This window comes from Tympanuchus pallidicinctus, unplaced genomic scaffold (genome assembly GCF_026119805.1).
Source record: "Tympanuchus pallidicinctus isolate F22 unplaced genomic scaffold, pur_lepc_1.0 scaffold31, whole genome shotgun sequence".
NCBI lineage: Eukaryota > Metazoa > Chordata > Aves > Galliformes > Phasianidae > Tympanuchus > Tympanuchus pallidicinctus.
The window spans coordinates 2,842,301-2,859,978 of record NW_026294749.1 but is presented as its reverse complement, the minus strand read 5'-3'; the positions used below and the strand labels follow the sequence as shown (position 1 = coordinate 2,859,978).

General features: G+C 53.6%; 2 protein-coding genes across 2 annotated transcripts in view; one reads left to right on the top strand and one right to left on the bottom strand.

The window, feature by feature from the left end:
- The first annotated feature begins 597 nt into the window (after positions 1 to 597).
- Positions 598 to 2,752, top strand: FOXC1 (forkhead box C1). Its single transcript, XM_052697911.1, has 2 exons — positions 598 to 2,352; positions 2,526 to 2,752. The coding sequence occupies exon 1, from the start codon at positions 610 to 612 to the stop codon at positions 2,287 to 2,289; it is 1,680 nt and encodes a 559-aa protein (XP_052553871.1). The 5' UTR covers positions 598 to 609; the 3' UTR covers positions 2,290 to 2,352; positions 2,526 to 2,752.
- Positions 2,753 to 9,431: 6,679 nt separating this feature from the next.
- The window catches only part of GMDS (GDP-mannose 4,6-dehydratase), a 389,872-nt gene continuing 381,625 nt past the window's right edge, over positions 9,432 to 17,678 (bottom strand). Inside the window, exons 10-11 of the mRNA XM_052697565.1 lie at positions 10,667 to 10,735; positions 9,432 to 10,339 (exon numbers count right to left, since the gene is read on the bottom strand). Of these exons, the coding sequence (XP_052553525.1) occupies positions 10,277 to 10,339; positions 10,667 to 10,735 (132 nt within the window). The 3' untranslated portion in view covers positions 9,432 to 10,276. The remainder of the gene's footprint in view (positions 10,340 to 10,666; positions 10,736 to 17,678) is intronic.

Sequence of the window (17,678 nt, the reverse complement as noted above, 5' to 3'; positions counted from 1 at the left end):
AAAGTTCTCGCGGCGGTGACGGATGCTCAAAAGTTCAGGAGTTTTTCCGATGCGTCCCAAGGCAGCCCGGCACCGAGAAAGAGACTGAAAAAAAGAGAGAGGAGAGAAAGCGCGGAGCTCCGCCGGCGGAGCGGACGGTGGATTTTTTCTTGCTGCTGCTCGCTTCAAAAAGCCCCACAGAACCCATCCCCGAGCCGGGTCCCCGCTGCAGACAGCTCGCTGCGGAACGCGGAGCCGGGAGCTGCGTCGCAAAGGTTTTCTTTCCTTAATCCCCCTCCTGCGTTGGGAGCTGCCTTCTCCGCTGCGATTGCTGGTTTTTTGTTGGTTTTTTTTTTTCCTTTTTTCATTTTTTTTTTTCCTCCCCCGTTTCTCTTTTTTCGCAGCCCTTTTTGCCCCCTCCCCGCTTTTTTGACCTCCCCCCCCGCCTCGCGCGGAGCAGACCGAGAGCGGAGCCCGGCGCCTCCGTCCCTCGCTCCGCCGGGGGGGGCGGGGGGTGCCGCACGGCCGCCGGGCGCTGCTCGGCCCCGCGGAGCGGCGGAGGGTGGAGGGGGAAGGGCCGCGCTGCTCGCCGCGGCGGGAGGGAGGGAGGGGGACGGCTGCCGGGCGGCCATGCAGGCGCGCTACTCCGTGTCCAGCCCCAACTCCCTGGGCGTGGTGCCGTACCTCGGCGGGGAGCAGAGCTACTACCGAGCGGCGGCGGCGGCGGCCGGCGGGGGCTACGCGGCCATGCCGGCCCCCATGAGCGTGTATTCGCACCCGGCCCACGAGCAGTACCCCGCCGGCATGGCCCGCGCCTACGGGCCCTACACGCCGCCGCCGCAGCCCAAGGATATGGTGAAGCCGCCCTACAGCTACATCGCGCTCATCACCATGGCCATCCAGAACGCGCCCGATAAGAAGATCACCCTCAACGGGATCTACCAGTTCATCATGGAGCGCTTCCCTTTCTACCGGGACAACAAGCAGGGCTGGCAAAACTCCATCCGCCACAACCTGTCCCTCAACGAGTGCTTCGTCAAAGTGCCCCGCGACGACAAGAAGCCCGGCAAGGGCAGCTACTGGACGCTGGACCCCGATTCCTACAACATGTTCGAGAACGGCAGCTTCCTGCGCCGCCGCCGCCGCTTCAAGAAGAAGGACGCCGTCAAGGACAAGGAGGAGAAGGACCGCCTGCACCTCAAGGACCATGCCCCGCCGCCGCCGCGCCCGCCGCCCACCGCCGCCACCGGCGCCGAGCCCGAGGGCGGGGGCCCTCCCGCGGCCGGGGCCGCTCCGCCGCCGGTGCGCATCCAGGACATCAAGACGGAGAACGGCACGGCCTCCCCGCCGCAGGCCGTGTCCCCGCCGGGCGCCGCGCCGCCGCTGGGCGCCGTGCCCAAGATCGAGAGCCCCGACAGCAGCAGCAGCCTCTCGAGCGGCGGCAGCCCCCGCGGCGGAGCGCTCCCCGCCGCCCGCTCCCTCGGCATGGAGGGCCCCGAGCCTCCTCCTCCACCTCCTCCACCTCCTCCTCCTCCCCCCCCTCCGCACCATCACGGGCCGGGCTTCAGCGTGGACAACATCATGACCTCGCTGCGGGGCTCCCCGCAGGCGGCCGAGCTGGGCGCCGGCCTGCTGCCCCCCGCCGCCGCCGCCCCGCGCAGCTCGCTGCCGCCCGCCCTCTCGCTCGGCGCCTACTCTCCGGGCCACAGCTCTGCGGTGTACGGCTCGCCCTGCGGCCAGCCCGCTGCCGCCGCCGCCGGCTCCTACCACTGCAACATGCAGGCCATGAGCCTGTACGCGGCGGCGGGGGGCAACGAGCGGCCCGGCGGCCACCTGCCCGCAGCCAGCCCCGCCGAGGAGCCGCTGCCCGACTACGCCATGCCCGGAGGGGGCGGCGGCGGAGCGGCCAACGGCGGCGCGGGGAGCGGCGGCGGCCCCGGCGGCGGCGGCGGCGGCGGCGGGGCAGGGGGCGGCCACCAGGAGGGGCACCACCCGCACCCGCACCCGCACCAGGGCCGCTTGGCTTCCTGGTACCTCAACCAGGCGGCTGCGGCGGCGGCGGCGGCGGCGGCGGCGGCGGGGGAGCTGGGCTACGCGGGGCCGCAGCAGAGCTTCGCCGCCGGTCCGCGGGACGTCTTCGAAGCGCCGCGGATGGGGCTCAGCGCCTCGCCCGGAGGCGGAGGAGGCGGCGGCAACGCGGGGAGCGGCGGAGGAGCGGGGGGCGGTGGCAGCTGTCAGATGGCGTTCCCCGGCAGCCAGCCGCTGTACCGCGCCTCCGGGGCCTTCGTCTACGACTGCGGCAAGTTCTGAGCGCGGCCCGCCGCCCGCCGCCCGCGTGCGGGGCGGTGAGAGGACGGCGGTGCCCGCTCCCACGTAAGTGTCGCTTTTTTTTTGGTTGATCGCTTCCCAGCAGTGCTCTCCCCCCGCGTCCCGTCCCGTGAGGTATCGCCGCGCCCCGCTTCTGCACCCCCACCCGCCCTCCCCCCCGGACAAGGACTTGTTTGAAAGTGTAAATTGCCACATAGTAATTTATTTTTAATTTGTAGTTGGATGGTGCGGACCAAACGCCACAAAGTGTTTCCCCTTCCCCGAGAAGTGTCGTTAACACGGACTGAAACGCTGATATTTTTTTTTCACTCTATATATATAAAAAAAGGGAAACTGTATTAATCTTATTCTATCAATATTTTTTCCTGTTTTTTTTTTTTTTCGTTGAAAATATCCCGAAGGTATCGCGTTGTTTGTTTATTAATAAATTACCGTTCAGTTGGAATGACCCTGCCCACGTCTGCATACTTTCACGCTTTGCTTTGAGAGGGGAAGAAAAGGGTTCCGTGGCTCCCGAGGGGCGACGGCACTGCGCGTCCCCTCCGCGCAAATCCCGGGCACCCCAGGTCCAAAAATCCCATTTCTGTCCCTTCCGCGCTGTGTTCCCCTCTCTCGGCTCGTCCCATTCACTGGGAACAAATTCCTCCCGAGGCAGCTCGGGGCTGGCGAGCAAACAGACGCGTTTTCTCCTCAATAAATGGCCGAGAACAGCGGTGCGGCCCCGGCCCGGTCCCTGCGCTGCTGTCGGTGCACGCACATGGGGCGGCCCCTACGCGTTACCCCCTATGTTTGTAAGCGGGATTTGAATGTGGATCTCTGTTTAAAGAAGGCTCGCGTATTTATTTCTAGAAACGCACCGCGTGTGTTTCTAAACCCCGCGGTGGATCTTAGATGGCTGGTAGTCTCTAATGTGCGTTTTCTTAAGTGTGCCGTGGGCACAGAAATCGCTGCTTTGCGCAGTTGGCAGAGGGGCCGCTCCTGTAGAGCAGCGCTTGATCTCCGAAGAGAACGAAGCGCTGGGTCGCACTGCCGTGGCTCTGCCCTGCTCCTGTCCTTTGGGGACCTTTCCACTCCGCTGGGACGGCCCCACTGCTCCGCTGCGGATCCGTTTAGGAAAAGTTGGAGGGGATAATTTTTCCTATGTGGTTTTTAAGGTGTTTTTTTTGTTTTTTTTTTTTTCTTTCCGTCTCTCCCCTTCCTCTTTATTCCTTAAACCTGAAAAAAATGTATTTCCACAGCCACCGTAGACGAATGGGTCGCAGACTGACATTCTGTCCGGGCAGGAATGTCACCTTCTGCTCAATTTGCAATTAAGAACCTACGGGCATTGAGGATTGCCTCCCCCTTTGCAAACAGCCACCAAACTGCCGTAAATTCATTAAGTTGAAAGGCTGTGCCCTGTCAGTCAGATCTGGGGAGAAGGCGATTCGATTGCAGATATTTAAGGCCTAAAGTTTGCTCGCAAGATAATGCCGTTTCCTATCAGCGCCTCTTATCAGGAGGCGACACTCAGCAGTAATTGCTGCCGCATTGCTGAGTTTGCACTGTAAATAAATACAGAGGTGTTCACCTCAGTGCCCCGCTTTTGGGCAGCTCTTCCTCTCTGGAGCAGCGATAATCACAGCGCACCTTCAAGCACACCGACTTGAGAGTTACTGCACGAAGCTGCTTAGAAATCGGTTTCTTTAAATAGCTCACTGTCTTTTAAATTGTTTTGTGTAATTCTTTGATATTATTTTGTTTTTCCTGTGATAGTACCAGTGAAGAAATTATCGGCGCTATTTCTATCTATGTGTTTATTGAGTTGGGTCCGAAAAGCCTTCCCCCCCCTTCGCCACCCCCCCCTCAACCCGCCGTCTCCCCTCCCGCCCCGTCGCACAGTTGTGTTATCGTTGGAGCGAAGGAGAAATGGAGCGGAGCGCTCCGGGCAGTTTCTGATGGCGGACCCCCGCTCCCAGAGCCGTGCGCTGCACCCTGCTCCTGTTTTCGCCCTTTTCTCCTCCCAAAATGAAGCTCCCGCGGCGACCGGAGTCTGTCCCCGCGGTGCCTGCGTGGGATCGGTGTTTCTCTCGAGATTGAACTCCAAAATCAAAGTTAAGGCGCGGGGAGGGCAGAGCGGCGATTGCATGTAATGGTTGGGCAATATTTTCGGTGCTAAGAGACATCGATCCCCCCGCACCCCCAGTTTTCTCAGCGGCGGGGGGGAGAAACAGCGAGGAGAGTGGGGCTCGTTTCGTGCCGCTGCTCTGCCGGGGGAGAACGGGGCCGTGAGGCGTTCCAACGAGTGCCGCCCGTACCTTCCACTGTCCCTGCGCGGGGGGCAGGGACACGTCCCGCCAGGTTCCCGGTTCTTTCTGGCGACCCTCCCGCTCCCGAAGGTCCTGCGGGGAGGCGCAGCAGAGGGCACGCGCGGGGTTCGTTATTTCGTATTTATTTTTTGTTAATTATGATTATTTTTTTTTCTCCCCCCTCCGCACAGAACCCTAACGCGGAGAACGGAAATGGCGCTGCGCGGGTTCTGCGTGGGTCTCCCCGCAGAACCGGGCCTGCCCCATCACCACGGAGCAGCCATCTGACCCTGCGCGCAGCGCGCATCTCCTCGCTGAACTCCTGCGGCACCGGGCAGAGGGACGGGGCTGCTCGGTCCTGTTCTGCCGCGGGGCACTCCGTGGGTGAGGGGGCAGCGTGCAGCTCCATGCTGTGTTTCAGCCTGAGCCGAATCTCAAAGCTGTTGCTTTGCGTGTTGTCCAAGGGAAGAAAAACGCCTTAAAACTGTTGCTAATTTGAGGGACTGCTCCATTTGGCCGGCCGCAGTGATTTCTTATTTTGTATTTAATTATCTGCCACCGAAATTGAGGGGAGTGTGAGGTCTGAATTCCCCCCGGCAGAAGAGGAATATTCTTCTCTCTGCCCGAATTTCCTCCATAGAATTTCTTCTTAAAGTGAGTGACAGTTTGCATTACGTTCTGCAAAGGTCACAACTGAATATGTAGATTTAAAGCCCTTCCGCACCTCCGCGGCCTCTGACGGAGGGAGAATGTGGTGCGACTGTTCGTGTCGCGGCTGGAGGCCTTACGGGGAGTGTTACCAAACGTGCGTTTTACGAAAGCGGGGCCCTTTCTGAAATATCATGGAAAGAGCCCCGAGGTGAGTACGGCCGTATTTTCAAAATAGAACCCAGCTCCATGGCGCGACGGGTGACCTCCGGGCTGCACTCCTGCTGCACGCTGCCCTCTGCGCGTCCCCACGAAACGGCACTGTCTGAGGCGAACGCGGTTGGATTTGCGCTGCCGGGGCTTTTGCTACGCTCAGGGGGCAGCGGCGGCGAAGGGCCGGGGCCCACGTGAAGAGGAAGGGGTTTCATGTGTCGTCCTCACGGAGTGAGCAGGAGCGGAACGCCGGACCCGCGTGGGGACGGATGGACCCGCATCCTCGTCAGAGATCACCGATTTCGGGAATAACCGCTAATTGAACGTTAGCTTTCAATTAATCTCAGTGCGAGGTCATTTAAATGTCTGCGCAGTCACTCCGTTCCCCCTCGATTGCCCGACGGCTCGGTTATTTTAATATGCGAGGATTTTGGAAGGACTGCGAGACGCGCAGCAGAGGGCAGGGGCAGCGGCGGTGCCGTCGGGGCGCCTGAGGCCGAGTTGTCGCTGCGCGGGCGCGCAGGTGGCATGCGGAGGAGCACAGCGGGGCAGCGCGCAGAGCAGGTTGCGCGAGTTTTAGTCCGCCGGACCTCGACCCGAGCCCACGTGCCGGGAGGGTCCCCCTCGCCCTTTCTGTGTGGATTTTGTTTCTTTCCCCCCCACCCCCCTTTTTTTATTTCCCCCTCTCCTTTTCCTGCCCGACGGCGCGTCCTCCCCGAAGGTGGTGCGGTGCCGCGGTGCGCGGAGCCCTCCCGACTTCATGACGGCGGCGCTCATAAAGCCATTCGCTTCTTTCCAAAGCCATAAACAAACGTCGTGTTAGGTCAAGATTGATGGTGTCCATGCAATAAAACCGGGCCAGGTCAGGAAGGAATAAAATTCAATCAGAGCGCGCGGAATCATTTTTCAGGGGACAGAAAGACAGAAAAGGAGACGGGGGTCAGGGGAGGCGATGCCGCCGTTCCCAGCGCACCGCCGCCGGGGGGAGGGCGGGGGTTAACGAGCGATTGTTTTTTATCAAGCGCAGAACAATGGCAGCGGAGGGGGGAGCGGTTCTGTGTCGGGGCGGCCGCAGCTCCGCACCGGGCTAAGGCCCCGCGAGCGGCCCCGGGGTGCGAACGACGTGAGGGGCAGGGACTCCCTTAGGCACCGAGAGTCGCCCGCGGCTCGCTCGGCTTGTAACCTCGCTCGATACTCGCGTGCGGCAAAAATAAGAGATATTAGAAAGCATGGGGAAGTGGAGGAAAGGCGGACCCGGCTGGAGGCCCGCGGGCTGCGTGGGAATGGGGAGGTCGGCAGTTTTCTGCCACCTCAATCAGCGCAGCTCGGGGCGCTCTGGGTGGGCAGAGCGGAGCCGTGCGTGGGGCCGCCCGGGAGCGGCCCTACCTGCGCCGGGGGTCGGGGCTGCGCGTAGCGGAGTGACACCGCCAACAACGAGATCCTGACTGGAATCCTCCCTCCTCCTTTCGCCGCCGCCGCTGGGGAGAACGCAGGAAAACCGGCACGTTTAGAGCCATTAGTTCTGAAAATAGCCGAATTTCCTCCAGTCGGGAAAGAAAACAATAAAAATAAAAAAGAAAGAAAGAACAAATGATGATACTCGGGATATTTATGTTCGATATGATGTTATGTATTCATCAATCGATGGATACTGAGGTCGGATCGGCACAGCGGCGGAGCAGAACGGCTCGAGATAGAGAAGCGCCGTAGCCCCTCTCTGTTCCTGTAGTTTATTTTCCGAGCGTTCAAACTTCGAGTTTATTATTATCATTATTGTTAATAAGTACCTGAAATAAGGGGAAAAAAAAAGGAGAACGTTTCCCACTGAACGATAACGTAACAGCGCTGACAGTGCCGCCCGGAGCAGAGCGCTGTTCGGGCAGTGCCGGCGCAGCGCGGGGCGAGGGGGGGGGGGGGGGGGGAGGCCGGAGCGGGCTCATTAACAAAGCAAAGGTCGCAATTAGCGCCCGCCGCCTCGCACCGACCTCTCCCCCGCCCGCAGTCCTCCCCTCGCCCCCAGCACCGGATCGTTGCGAGGAATCTGTTGATGTTTTTCTTCCACCCGTCAAAACGTTGGAGCTCTGCCGGCCGCACCGCTCCGGGCCGCGTTTGTTGTGTCTGCGGGCGGCGGAGCACCGGCGCTCAATAGGGGGTCACGGGGCAGAGATCGGCCCCCGCCCCACAAACCACGACCCCCGGCCCCGAGGGGAGGGAGGGAAAGGGGGGAAGGTGTGACCCTCGCGATGGCGCTGGTGGCTTCGCTTCGCGATCCGGGGAATAACCCGGCGCGCTGCGGACGGCATCGGGGGCAGCGGGGAAGCGCCCCCCTCCTTTTCCCCCCGGGAATGGAGCGGGGTCGGACTCGTGTGGGGCCGCCGCCTGCGGGAACGGGCACCCGCGGGTGGCTCCGGGGAAGGGGTTTCGGGAGAGGGAAGAGTAATGATTTCCCAAACTCCTTCAAAAAAAAAAAAAAAAAAAAAAAAAAAAAAAAGAAAGAAAAAAAAATCAAAAAGAAAGGAAAAATTAAAAAAAAAAAAAAAGAAAAAGGAAAAAAAGAAAAAAAGGGGAAAAAAGAAAAAAAGGGGGAAAAATAAAAGAAGAAAAAAAAAAAAAAGAAAAAAGAAAAAATCCAAAGAAGAGAGGAAAAAAAAAAAAAAAAAAAGAGGGAGAAGAAAGCCTTTTTTGTTTGCTTGGTTTTGTTTTGCTTTGCGGCAACACTCCCTCGGCCCGGCTCGGTTCGCTGCCGCCTGTGGGAGCGGCTCCGGGCGCTCAGCTGTGTGCCTCCCGAGCCGCCCTCGGAGCTGCGCGGAGCCGCGGTGCGCCCGACGGCGCGGTCGGAGCGACGGCGTGCGGGAGGGACGGATGGGGCTGCGCTGCGCCCGACTTGGGCGATGAACGGGCGTTGGGAACGCGGGTCTGCGAGCGGTGCATTGATCCCGTGTAGAGGGATCGTCTGCTCACGTCGCCGTGCGTTTGGATTTTATTTTTTCATTGTTTTATTTTATTTTACTTTGTTTTGTTTTGCTTTGTTCCGTTTCTAAAACGTGATCCCGTGGTCGTTGCAAAGAGTCCGGCTGGCAGAGGAACTGCAAATAGCCCTGAGGGAACCTTTGGTTTAGGACCCGTTTTGTCTGCCGCTCCCCCCCTTTGCTCCCAACACAAAGGCTGAACACCAACTGGCTCTAAAGCAGCGCGGTTGGGGCGAGCAGAGAACAACACCGAGGGCGAAGGAGCGCCGGCGACACACAGGAGGGGCTGCAAGCCGATATTATACTGCGAACATCCCAGGGCATCACTGTATGCAAAAATAGTTCCCAGAAATACGTCGTCGGGAAAGTGCTTTAGGGTTGAGTTATCTTGTTCCTTTTTTTCCCTTTAAATGATGGTGATTATTAATTGTTATTATTACACGTGCCACGGAGATCTGCCAGCAACAGCCTTTTGCACGAGTGCTGTGGCTCAGGGTGAGCGGAGCAGAGCAGCTCCCATCCCTTCCTCTCTCTCCCCCTCCACTCTTGCAGCCCCACAACCCCAGGCTCGCACTCTACTCACCTGCACAAAGTGGCCCCAAAGGGCTGTGCCACAATAGGGCCCTTTCCCTGTGCCCCACAGCACCCTACACATTTTCCATTGCATCTCTGTCAGCTGCCGGAGTGCACAAGGAGCCCTCTCTCCCTGCAGCCCCCATCGTGTCCCCCCCTGTTTTCTGCAAAACGGTGCCCCATCCAGCACCAAGCACAACTCCCCCGTGAGAGCTCCCTCTGGTCGGCTGCAGGATGGCCCCATTTGTGTTTGGGGCACCTGGCTGAAGCGATGGCCACGATCAGTAGTGGAAGATCCCAAACCAATGGGAAACAGACGGGCTCAGCGACCTCTGGATAACCCAGGCACCTTGGCACGAAGAGTGCAAAAATATTTACTCACCTTGAAGTTGCTTTTTTTTAAAAAAAAAACAACAAAAAACAACAACCATGCTTCTTTTTATTTTTATTTATTTATTTTTTAATTTCTTAAGCCATCTTTTGAGATGGTTCAAGCTCCAGTCCAAGGTTTAATCATAGTATGCAGGAAGAAGGTGGGTGGGGAGTGAGATGATTCTGGGGGAAACAAAAAGGGGAAAAAATTACCCAAACCCCAGGGCTGGGAAGGTACTTTGGGAAGGAGGGGCTGGGAAGGACTGAAAGGCTCTCTGTGACCCCTTACACCCTGCAATGAAGATCTGAAGCGTGCGTGCAAACCCCCTCTGCCTGATCTGAAAGCGATTCCAGCAATTAGGAATTAATTTGGCATGGTCAAAAGGCGATTTCACTGCAAGTTAGATCGAGTTATCTGAATTTTTACAGAGTTCAAGTGCTGGAAATGGGTCGCTGGGGTGGAGGGAAGCTGCAGGAAGGGAAAACAAGGAGTGCTCAGAAAAGGAAGGCAGGAGGATGCGGTGGAGCAGGGACTGGAGGGCACACACAGCACCGGGGGTGTGCTGCTGCTGTTGCTGGGGGGTGCTGGCATTCAGATGGGAGAAAGTACTAAAAATGCGCTGGAGGTCGCATTAAGTAATAGAAAGACAAGTTTTAATTAAAAAGTAAGTCGGTGGGCTCTCTGGCCAATGGCTCCTCTAGGTAAAGTAGTGTGGCAGGCACCAGAGGTGGCCTGGGTGGAGGAGCGGGGCTGCCCCCGATGTGTGGGGCCTGAGGCACTGGGGGAATGGAGGAAAGACAAAACCGGCCTTGCACACACAGGCTGCTAGCATAGAGCCACCGGGGCTGGGGGTGGCCCCCAGCACGGCCCCCGTGTAGCTGTGCCATGGCTGGGTCCCGGTGGGCTCAGGCGTTGGGGTTGCTCCTCATGAGCTCCACGTCAGCATCCACCATCTCCCTCACCAGCTCCTGTGAAGGAGAAGAAAGACAGGTGAGGGCCCTGGAGTCAGGGATGAACCCTGCAGCGTGATGAGCCCCCCGCCCACCGCGGGAGAGGGGGAGGAGATGTGGTTCCCCCAGTGCTTGCCTGTCTACTCCCCTATTTGTGCCCTCCTTTGCTTCCCTCCATGAGTACACACTCCATTCCCAGGGTAAACAGTCAGACATGCCACTGAAGTGGCTGCTGCCATCCAAGGAACAACAGCCCAGGGTGGTCACTGACCATGGCAAACCCCCCCACCCCGGGTGGCTCCTGGAGGACATGAACCCCTGGTAGGCACAAAGCTCCTCACTCACATCAAATGTGACTCTGGGCTTCCAGTTCAGCTTTTGCCTGGCTTTGGTACAGTCCCCTTGAAGGAAATCCTGTGGAGAAGAGAAAATCACTGTGAGAATGGTTCCCCCTCCCCACTGCACAGCATCGGTGCTGGGCTCTGTGCCGCTGCAGCCCAAAGCCCTCCAGACACAACCTGTCTGAGGAAGGAAACTTGGGGAACCCTCAGAAGCAGCACCCAGTGGTCGGTGGGCACCAGGTGAGATGCACACATCCACGCGGGCTGAGCACGGCTCTCAGAGCTGGCTGCCTTCTGAGGGCAAAATATTTAAGATGTAATTGTTGTGGAAGTTCATATGCCTATAAATCACCAGGAGGCAGCATCCTTTCACCAGGCTATTTCAGAGCAAAAGAGTTATTCTTTGTTTTTGTGTATGTGCCTTACTGCCTTATAATGGTGAATGCTTTATAATAAGTTGTCATACATCTTAGTCATGCTATTGAATGAGCTGCTTCAAATTCCTTTTCCCCCTGCTTGTTTAAATAATGTAAATCACAGAGCAAACATGACAACTGTTCTCTTTCAAATAAAAATGTGATCACAGACAGATGATGCTAAAAGACTGTTGTGAATATGGGTAACCACATGCAGCAGTAGTCAACAGCCAGCTTTTGAATTGCCTGCATCTAAATTTCTTAAGAATTTCCAGCATCTCCATGTAAAGAAAAGTCCGAACACCTCATAAATGAAAATAAATGATCTCAAAACTGTTACAGAAAACAAGACTTTGTTCACATTCACCTCACTGGTTAAGTGCTTTTAAAAGTGCTACCACACCAAAACAATCCCACAACCGGTCATCAAAACTAGCAACATTAAACAAGGAGAAAACTCCTGTGACTGCATCTCTAAATGAAGACGAAGGAACTGACTGCATCTTCCTGTAATACCCAGTTGGCTTTTGCAACTTGCTTTGTATGCAACGGTTTCTAATAAAGTGTCATCTCTCCATGCAAGTTTAGTTTCTCTGTAGTAAAGACCAAAATTATATCTGCATGTGTTTAGGGAGCAACAAAACAAACTTTAGTACAGAACTATACAGCTGAGGCTGAATGCTGCCACTGCCCTCGACTTGAGGAGTCTCCACTTGATGGTGGCAGAATGGCAAGGCTCTGCCCTACACCTGGGCCAGGCTTCTCCTTCTCTACACTGTGCCCACTGGTGGGGCTGATGGATGCATCGGGGTTGACTTAGGAGGAAGTTTTTCACTCAGAGGGTGGTGAGGCACTGGAACAGGTTGCCCAAGGAGGTTGTGGAGGCCCCATCCCTGGAGGCATTCAAGGCCAGGATGGATGTGGCTCTGGGCAGCCTGGTCTGGTGGTTGGTGACCCTGCACATAGCAGGGGGGTTGAAACTAGATGAGTGTTGTGGTCCTTTTCAACCCAGGCCCTTCTGTGATGGACACATTGCAGTTGATGGGCACATTGGATTTTGTATCCTGCTGCTGTTATCTTTTGTGCAAGTGTGGTTCAGGTTGTGATAAAATCCAAAATCACCTCATCCTGTGCAGTAAAATGTAGGAAATTCTTCTCTGTAATTGTGTTGCAGAAAGCTAGACAGCTCGCTTCCAGCAGCAGAGGAAATCCACCAAAGGAAATATTGCAGAAGGGGATGTGGAACAAACACGTCTGCTGAGGCTGTTCCAGGCAGTATTTGTAATACTTCAGTCTTTACGCTGAAAGCATTCCAGTGTGCCTTCAGAAAAGAGCAAATGGATGCATAGGAACAAAATGATATGAAAATAAAAGTGCAGTGATTTCCTTAAATTAGACTAAATGATTTCCTACTGCAGCCCTGCACTGGGTTGTTAGAAACTGCCGCAGACATTTGGGGCCAAGTCATGTAAAACCATGTCAGCTTGAGGGATCCCCCAGAGGGTCGTGTGAATATGGATTGCAAAATCTGGTTTGAAATGAGAAAGGCTCCCACTAACTTTGATAAAATTTGGATCGGGCCCTAACGCACTCACAGAGGTATGCCTTTTATCTGGGGTTCAGCTTAGTTCACATTAGTACGTGTGTATGTATGTGCCTGCAAACAAGGAAATCCTTCTTAAAATAATAATTTCATTATGAAAACAACTGCCTTTTATTCAGTTCTAATTCGAGCCACGAGCTAGAAGTTGCGTTTTAATACCACCTCGTTTTAAGTCGTAAAAGCCGTATCATAAAACTTGTTTTCATTTTTGGAAATGCTGTTTAAGCAATAATTTCACATCCACAATCTTTGTAGCAAAAATATCCTTTGAATCAGATCCTATCAAGGATACAGCTTTCCCAGCTAAGAAATGGACCAGGAACAAGCAAACAAATTGCCGTTGCTCGCTGTATGTGGCTGCATTCTGCTTTCGAGCAGCTTGGGAGCAGTCTTTTAGCTTTCTTGGACAAATGCTTTTTGTTAAAACAGTTCAGATTTAAAAAAAACCAACACCTTAATTCCAGTCTTTAATTCAAAAACATAAGCATTCGGCTACTGAATAGGTCAAAATAAAATGTGGGGGAGGAAGATTTGAAATCAGTAGTAAAATGATTTGGAGCACAGGATTACACATAGGGGTAGGACAAATAATCAGTGTATTAAATTCATTCACGTATTAAAAAAAATAGATTTTTTTTTCTTAAAAAGCTCTCATGCTTTAACAGTGATGTAGTAAATGCATTCTGGCATAATCTGTGAGCAAAAGGAAAAAAAAAAAAAGAGAGGGAGAAAAGAGAAGATTTAATATATATGATAATACAAATTCCCCAGCTGATTCAGGTTAAAAGATTTTTAAGTGGCTCTCTTGAAGAAGTTTATGTACTTTTGAGAAGCACTACTCTGTAGTAAGATTTACTTGAAAACACCTTGTGCACAGAAAAACCCTTATAAACTTTTTAAAAGGTTCTCTTACAGAAGTTCTCGTGTCCAGAGATAAAATGCTATGTGATACCACAGTATTAACGCTGTATTACATCTAAATTCAAGGTTTGGTTTTGCTCTTGTTAGGCGAGGTTTCAACACTGAATAGAAATGAAGACTGGAACAAAGCTACTCCTGATTAAAGGATTGTATCGCAGTCGTGTTTCCTGTATTTTTCTACAAGTAGCTCATAATATGAAAACAATAAGGTAATTACAATAAAATAAGAATATTACAAAAAGCTCCTCTTGGAACAGAGTGACTGCTTGTTTATATTATCCCAGCCTTTCACTGAAACCAGAGATGCGTTTGTCAGGCTTCCAAAAATATATACATATATATTCCAAAAACCTCTGGCACACTGATCTATAAAGTGTGTAGGTTCTGCAGCGTTGGGGCTCCACTTTCTGCAGGTGCCATCAGCCAAGAAAGAAGAGGTGAGCTGTCACTGGAGAAGCTGTGGAAGTTTTTGGGTGCTGCTGCTGAACGCGGGCTGCCGGTATCCCCGTGTGGCATGGAAATGATGGAATGACTGCACTCTGTGCTTTGTGCCCCCGTAGCAGAGCTTTGTCCACAGCGCTGCACTTTATGTACTGACAGGAAAACAAAGCCCTCTGACTTCACAAGGGATTTAGATACTGAGCTGAGAGTTTGCATACCCGAAAACACCAGTTAAGACTTTCTGTTGCTCTTACGGTGCTCAGGTCACAAAGATGAAACTAAGTCTTCACTCTTGGTTAATCATTTTGGAAGGAACATTCCCTTATTTTCCATGCAAATATAGTTAGCATAAGTGAATACTTATGACAAGTTTTGCCTGGAAGCTGTCTAAGAGTTGGAAACAGCATCCAGGTAAATATTTAAAGTGAAGGAAGGGGGAAAACACAACTGTACGTTAGGCTGCTTAACTGCATAGAACATACCTCACTATTACTAAATCTGCTTTTATGATTCAGTTTCATCGTCCAAATGCACGCATGCCAATACAGACAGATAAGCAGGGAGAAATTTGTTATGCAGAGCATCAAGGCATTTTAAAATTAGGTTTTAAAGCCATGAGACAAAAATGTAGAATATTTTGATGTAAATATCACATTTCCCAAGCTCTTGTTCTGGGTGTCATCGCTGCTTTTATTTTGAGTCATGCAGTGATTGATCTGGTTTCAGCGTACAATGCATCACTGTCTCATTCAATTAGCCTTAGCTGAAAATGTAAAGCTTCAAGACAATGTGAGAAAAAGGAGATAGTGTGGCCTGAAAGAAATCCAAGGTTTCCTTAATTGCTACAGCTCAGCTGATTGCCTTTAAAACGTTGCTTCGCTTAAGCCAGCACTGAGAGCCAGCTTTTGCTCGCTGCTACAGCAGAATAAAATGCAGACTGAATCCTCAGAAAACACCTGCGATGGAATCATGCCCAGCTCCATTCGCTGCGGCAGAGACAAGGCTTTACCTCTAAAAATAAACAGACTTGATCTAAGCACACAACAGTTTTACTGCATCTGAAAAGTGGCCAGGGTTAGGTTCACAATCAGCAAGGCTGCTTGGAAGATGATTTGTTACAGCAGAGCTCCCACAAGTACGAAGTGCAGACCCAGCTCAGCACAGGCTCTGGCTTACGTGTTTAGTCTTGCACTGTTCCTCAAGGAGTTTTGTCAAGAAGGATTTCAAGAGAATAGAGGCAAACATCTCCTGCAAATGCTGCTTATCTTTTACTTTCCTTGTCTCCTACTTAAGACCCTTCCCTTAACTTGTCCCATTAGAAGAAAAATTAATAAACAACTTTTGAAACCAGCAACATTAGCTTACAGCTTCGCATTTTTATCTCAGTAAACTTCATTTTATGAAGCAATGCCTCCTTTCGTGCTCTTTTTGTAGCGTTTTTTTTTCACAGCAAGTTTTATTGAGCACGTCTCAGTAACAGCATTGCTGCACTGTACTCCTGGGCCTCTGCTGCAGATCATTCCCCCTGCTGCTGCAGGGGAACAGCCTTGCTACAGTGCTTGCAGCGGACAGCAGGCTGCACATGCAGCTCACCACCCAGTTCTGCCTGCATTTCTCCAGTTCCCTGCTTGCCACCAGGCCCTGGGATGCTGTGTCCCAACAGAGATGCAAAGACAGAGAGCAGTTGTTGTGACTTCAGTTGAGCTGTTCCCAGTGTGCTGTTAGGAAAAGCAACCAGACCTCACTGGACAGGAGCTGCAGAGCCTGAAAACGTGCATCTTGCTGGTACAGAACCCAGTGCCCAGCTGAGCTGAGCTCTCACCAGCACCCTGAAGGAGTCCCAGACACAAGCACTGCGCCTGCTGGGCTGTGGGCCCTGCTCTGCAAGCACAGATTGTTCTGGCTCCACGTCTGCAAAGGGTACTGTTTGGTATAATATCTATAGTAACAGGGAAAAAAAATGCGCAATTTTAAAGAAATAGGCTCCTATCACCACAATAAATATGAGGAGAGTGGAGAGAAAACACATCCATGAGCAATGCCTAAGGCTAGTGACAACACAGTAAACATCTTCAGGAATTGCAGAGAAGCCGTAATGTGTCGCTCCGTTTTCACTTTTTCTTTCCTCTGTTCTTAGAAAAGCAAAGTTGTGGAGCAGCCAGGGTGCCGAGGGAATAGAGGAATGCCAGTGAATTTGGTTCCTGATCTAAATTTGTTTTAATGCAGCATGAACAGACTGCTTTCCACTCTTGGGTCAGCAGTCTTTAGCAGAAAGACAGCATTGTTTGCAAAGAACCACAGGAAAAGGCAAAAGGCAAAAAGCAACCGATAGGTTGAGACTCACATATAACAAAATATCACTCAAAACAAGAGGCACGCTTTTTTCTTCCCCCCCCCCCCCCCCCCCCCCCCCGCATATTTTCATGCACAAATCCCCTCCCTGCTCAGAAAAGCTCCGATTTTAATAAACCCATGGCAAGGGGAAAGGAAGGGGAGGGAGAGGAAAACCAGAGGGCCGTGCTGACACTGTGAGGCGCTGGGCACCTGCGCTTCTGAGGGCCCTCGCAGGCTGCAGGCGCTGGGCACCTCCAGGGCATGCAACCCAGCACAAGGGGCCACCGCAGCCACGCTGTCTGTACAACCTGGGCACCATCCCTGCTTTTCCACAGGTGTTAGAGCAGCGGTTTTACCTTATCTGTTTGATAATCTTCAGTGTCACCAGCTTCCAAAGGGTTAAGGCAAATGAGCTTGGTGCAGCAATAAACATCAGGGCGATAATAACAGCAAGAGAGATCGTCTCCCTCCTCCTCCTCCTTCTCCCTACATCCCTTTCCTCCCCTCCCTCCCGCGCCTTTTCCACTTCACCGCTGCCTATCAGCATGAACTGCAGCGAGGCCAGGCCTGTCCTGCAATGACAGGGGTGATAAGAGACGAGAAGAAAACAGCAATCCATCTGGCCTGCTCAGGAAGTCGGAGTTCGGCAGCACCGTCCATCAGCGGGGCCAAACGGCGGCAGGCAGCGACGCCTCGCTTGGCTCCATCAGCGCAGCTCTGCCCGACCCACCGGCACCGATAACACAGCACGTAGAGCTCAGCTGGGCCCGGGGCTGTGGCAGCCTCGTGGTCAGGCATGGAGGTTTTGGGGGCAGCAAGGCTGCAGCAGGCTGGCATGGCAGGCGGCTTGGGGAGAGCATGTGCAGGCCTTGTGTCTCAGTGCCAAGCAGAGCCTGAGAAGACATCTCAGCCAGTGCTGTCCCTTGAGTCAGACAACACCCTTCCTGATTTACAGCCTGATATCCCCTACAAGGCAGTAATGGATCTAACTTGCCTTGAATCAGGAGTGAAGCACCCTACAGCAGGCCTGGCTATGGCTACTTTCTAGGACCAGCCATGGGGCAGGCTGGAGGATGCTCCCAGAAGCAGGGAACAGCAAAACACTCCTCCTGATCTGTCCCAAAGCAACACCAGATTCCTGGAAGGTGTTCCCAGCTTGGATGGAAGCAAAGCTGTAACCTCAGCTCACAGCTCTGCAGAAGGTCTTTCAGATAATAAGGTCGCTCTTAGTTTACAGGAACTTGTTGGTGAATAAGCAGAGCGCCTACGAGAGTGAAGGAGAAGGATAAACCACTCCTTCT

Coding starts and splice junctions, on each gene's coding strand:
- FOXC1 (XM_052697911.1), top strand. CDS start 610: ATGCAGGCGCGCTACTCCGTGTCCAGCCCCAACTCCCTGGGCGTGGTG.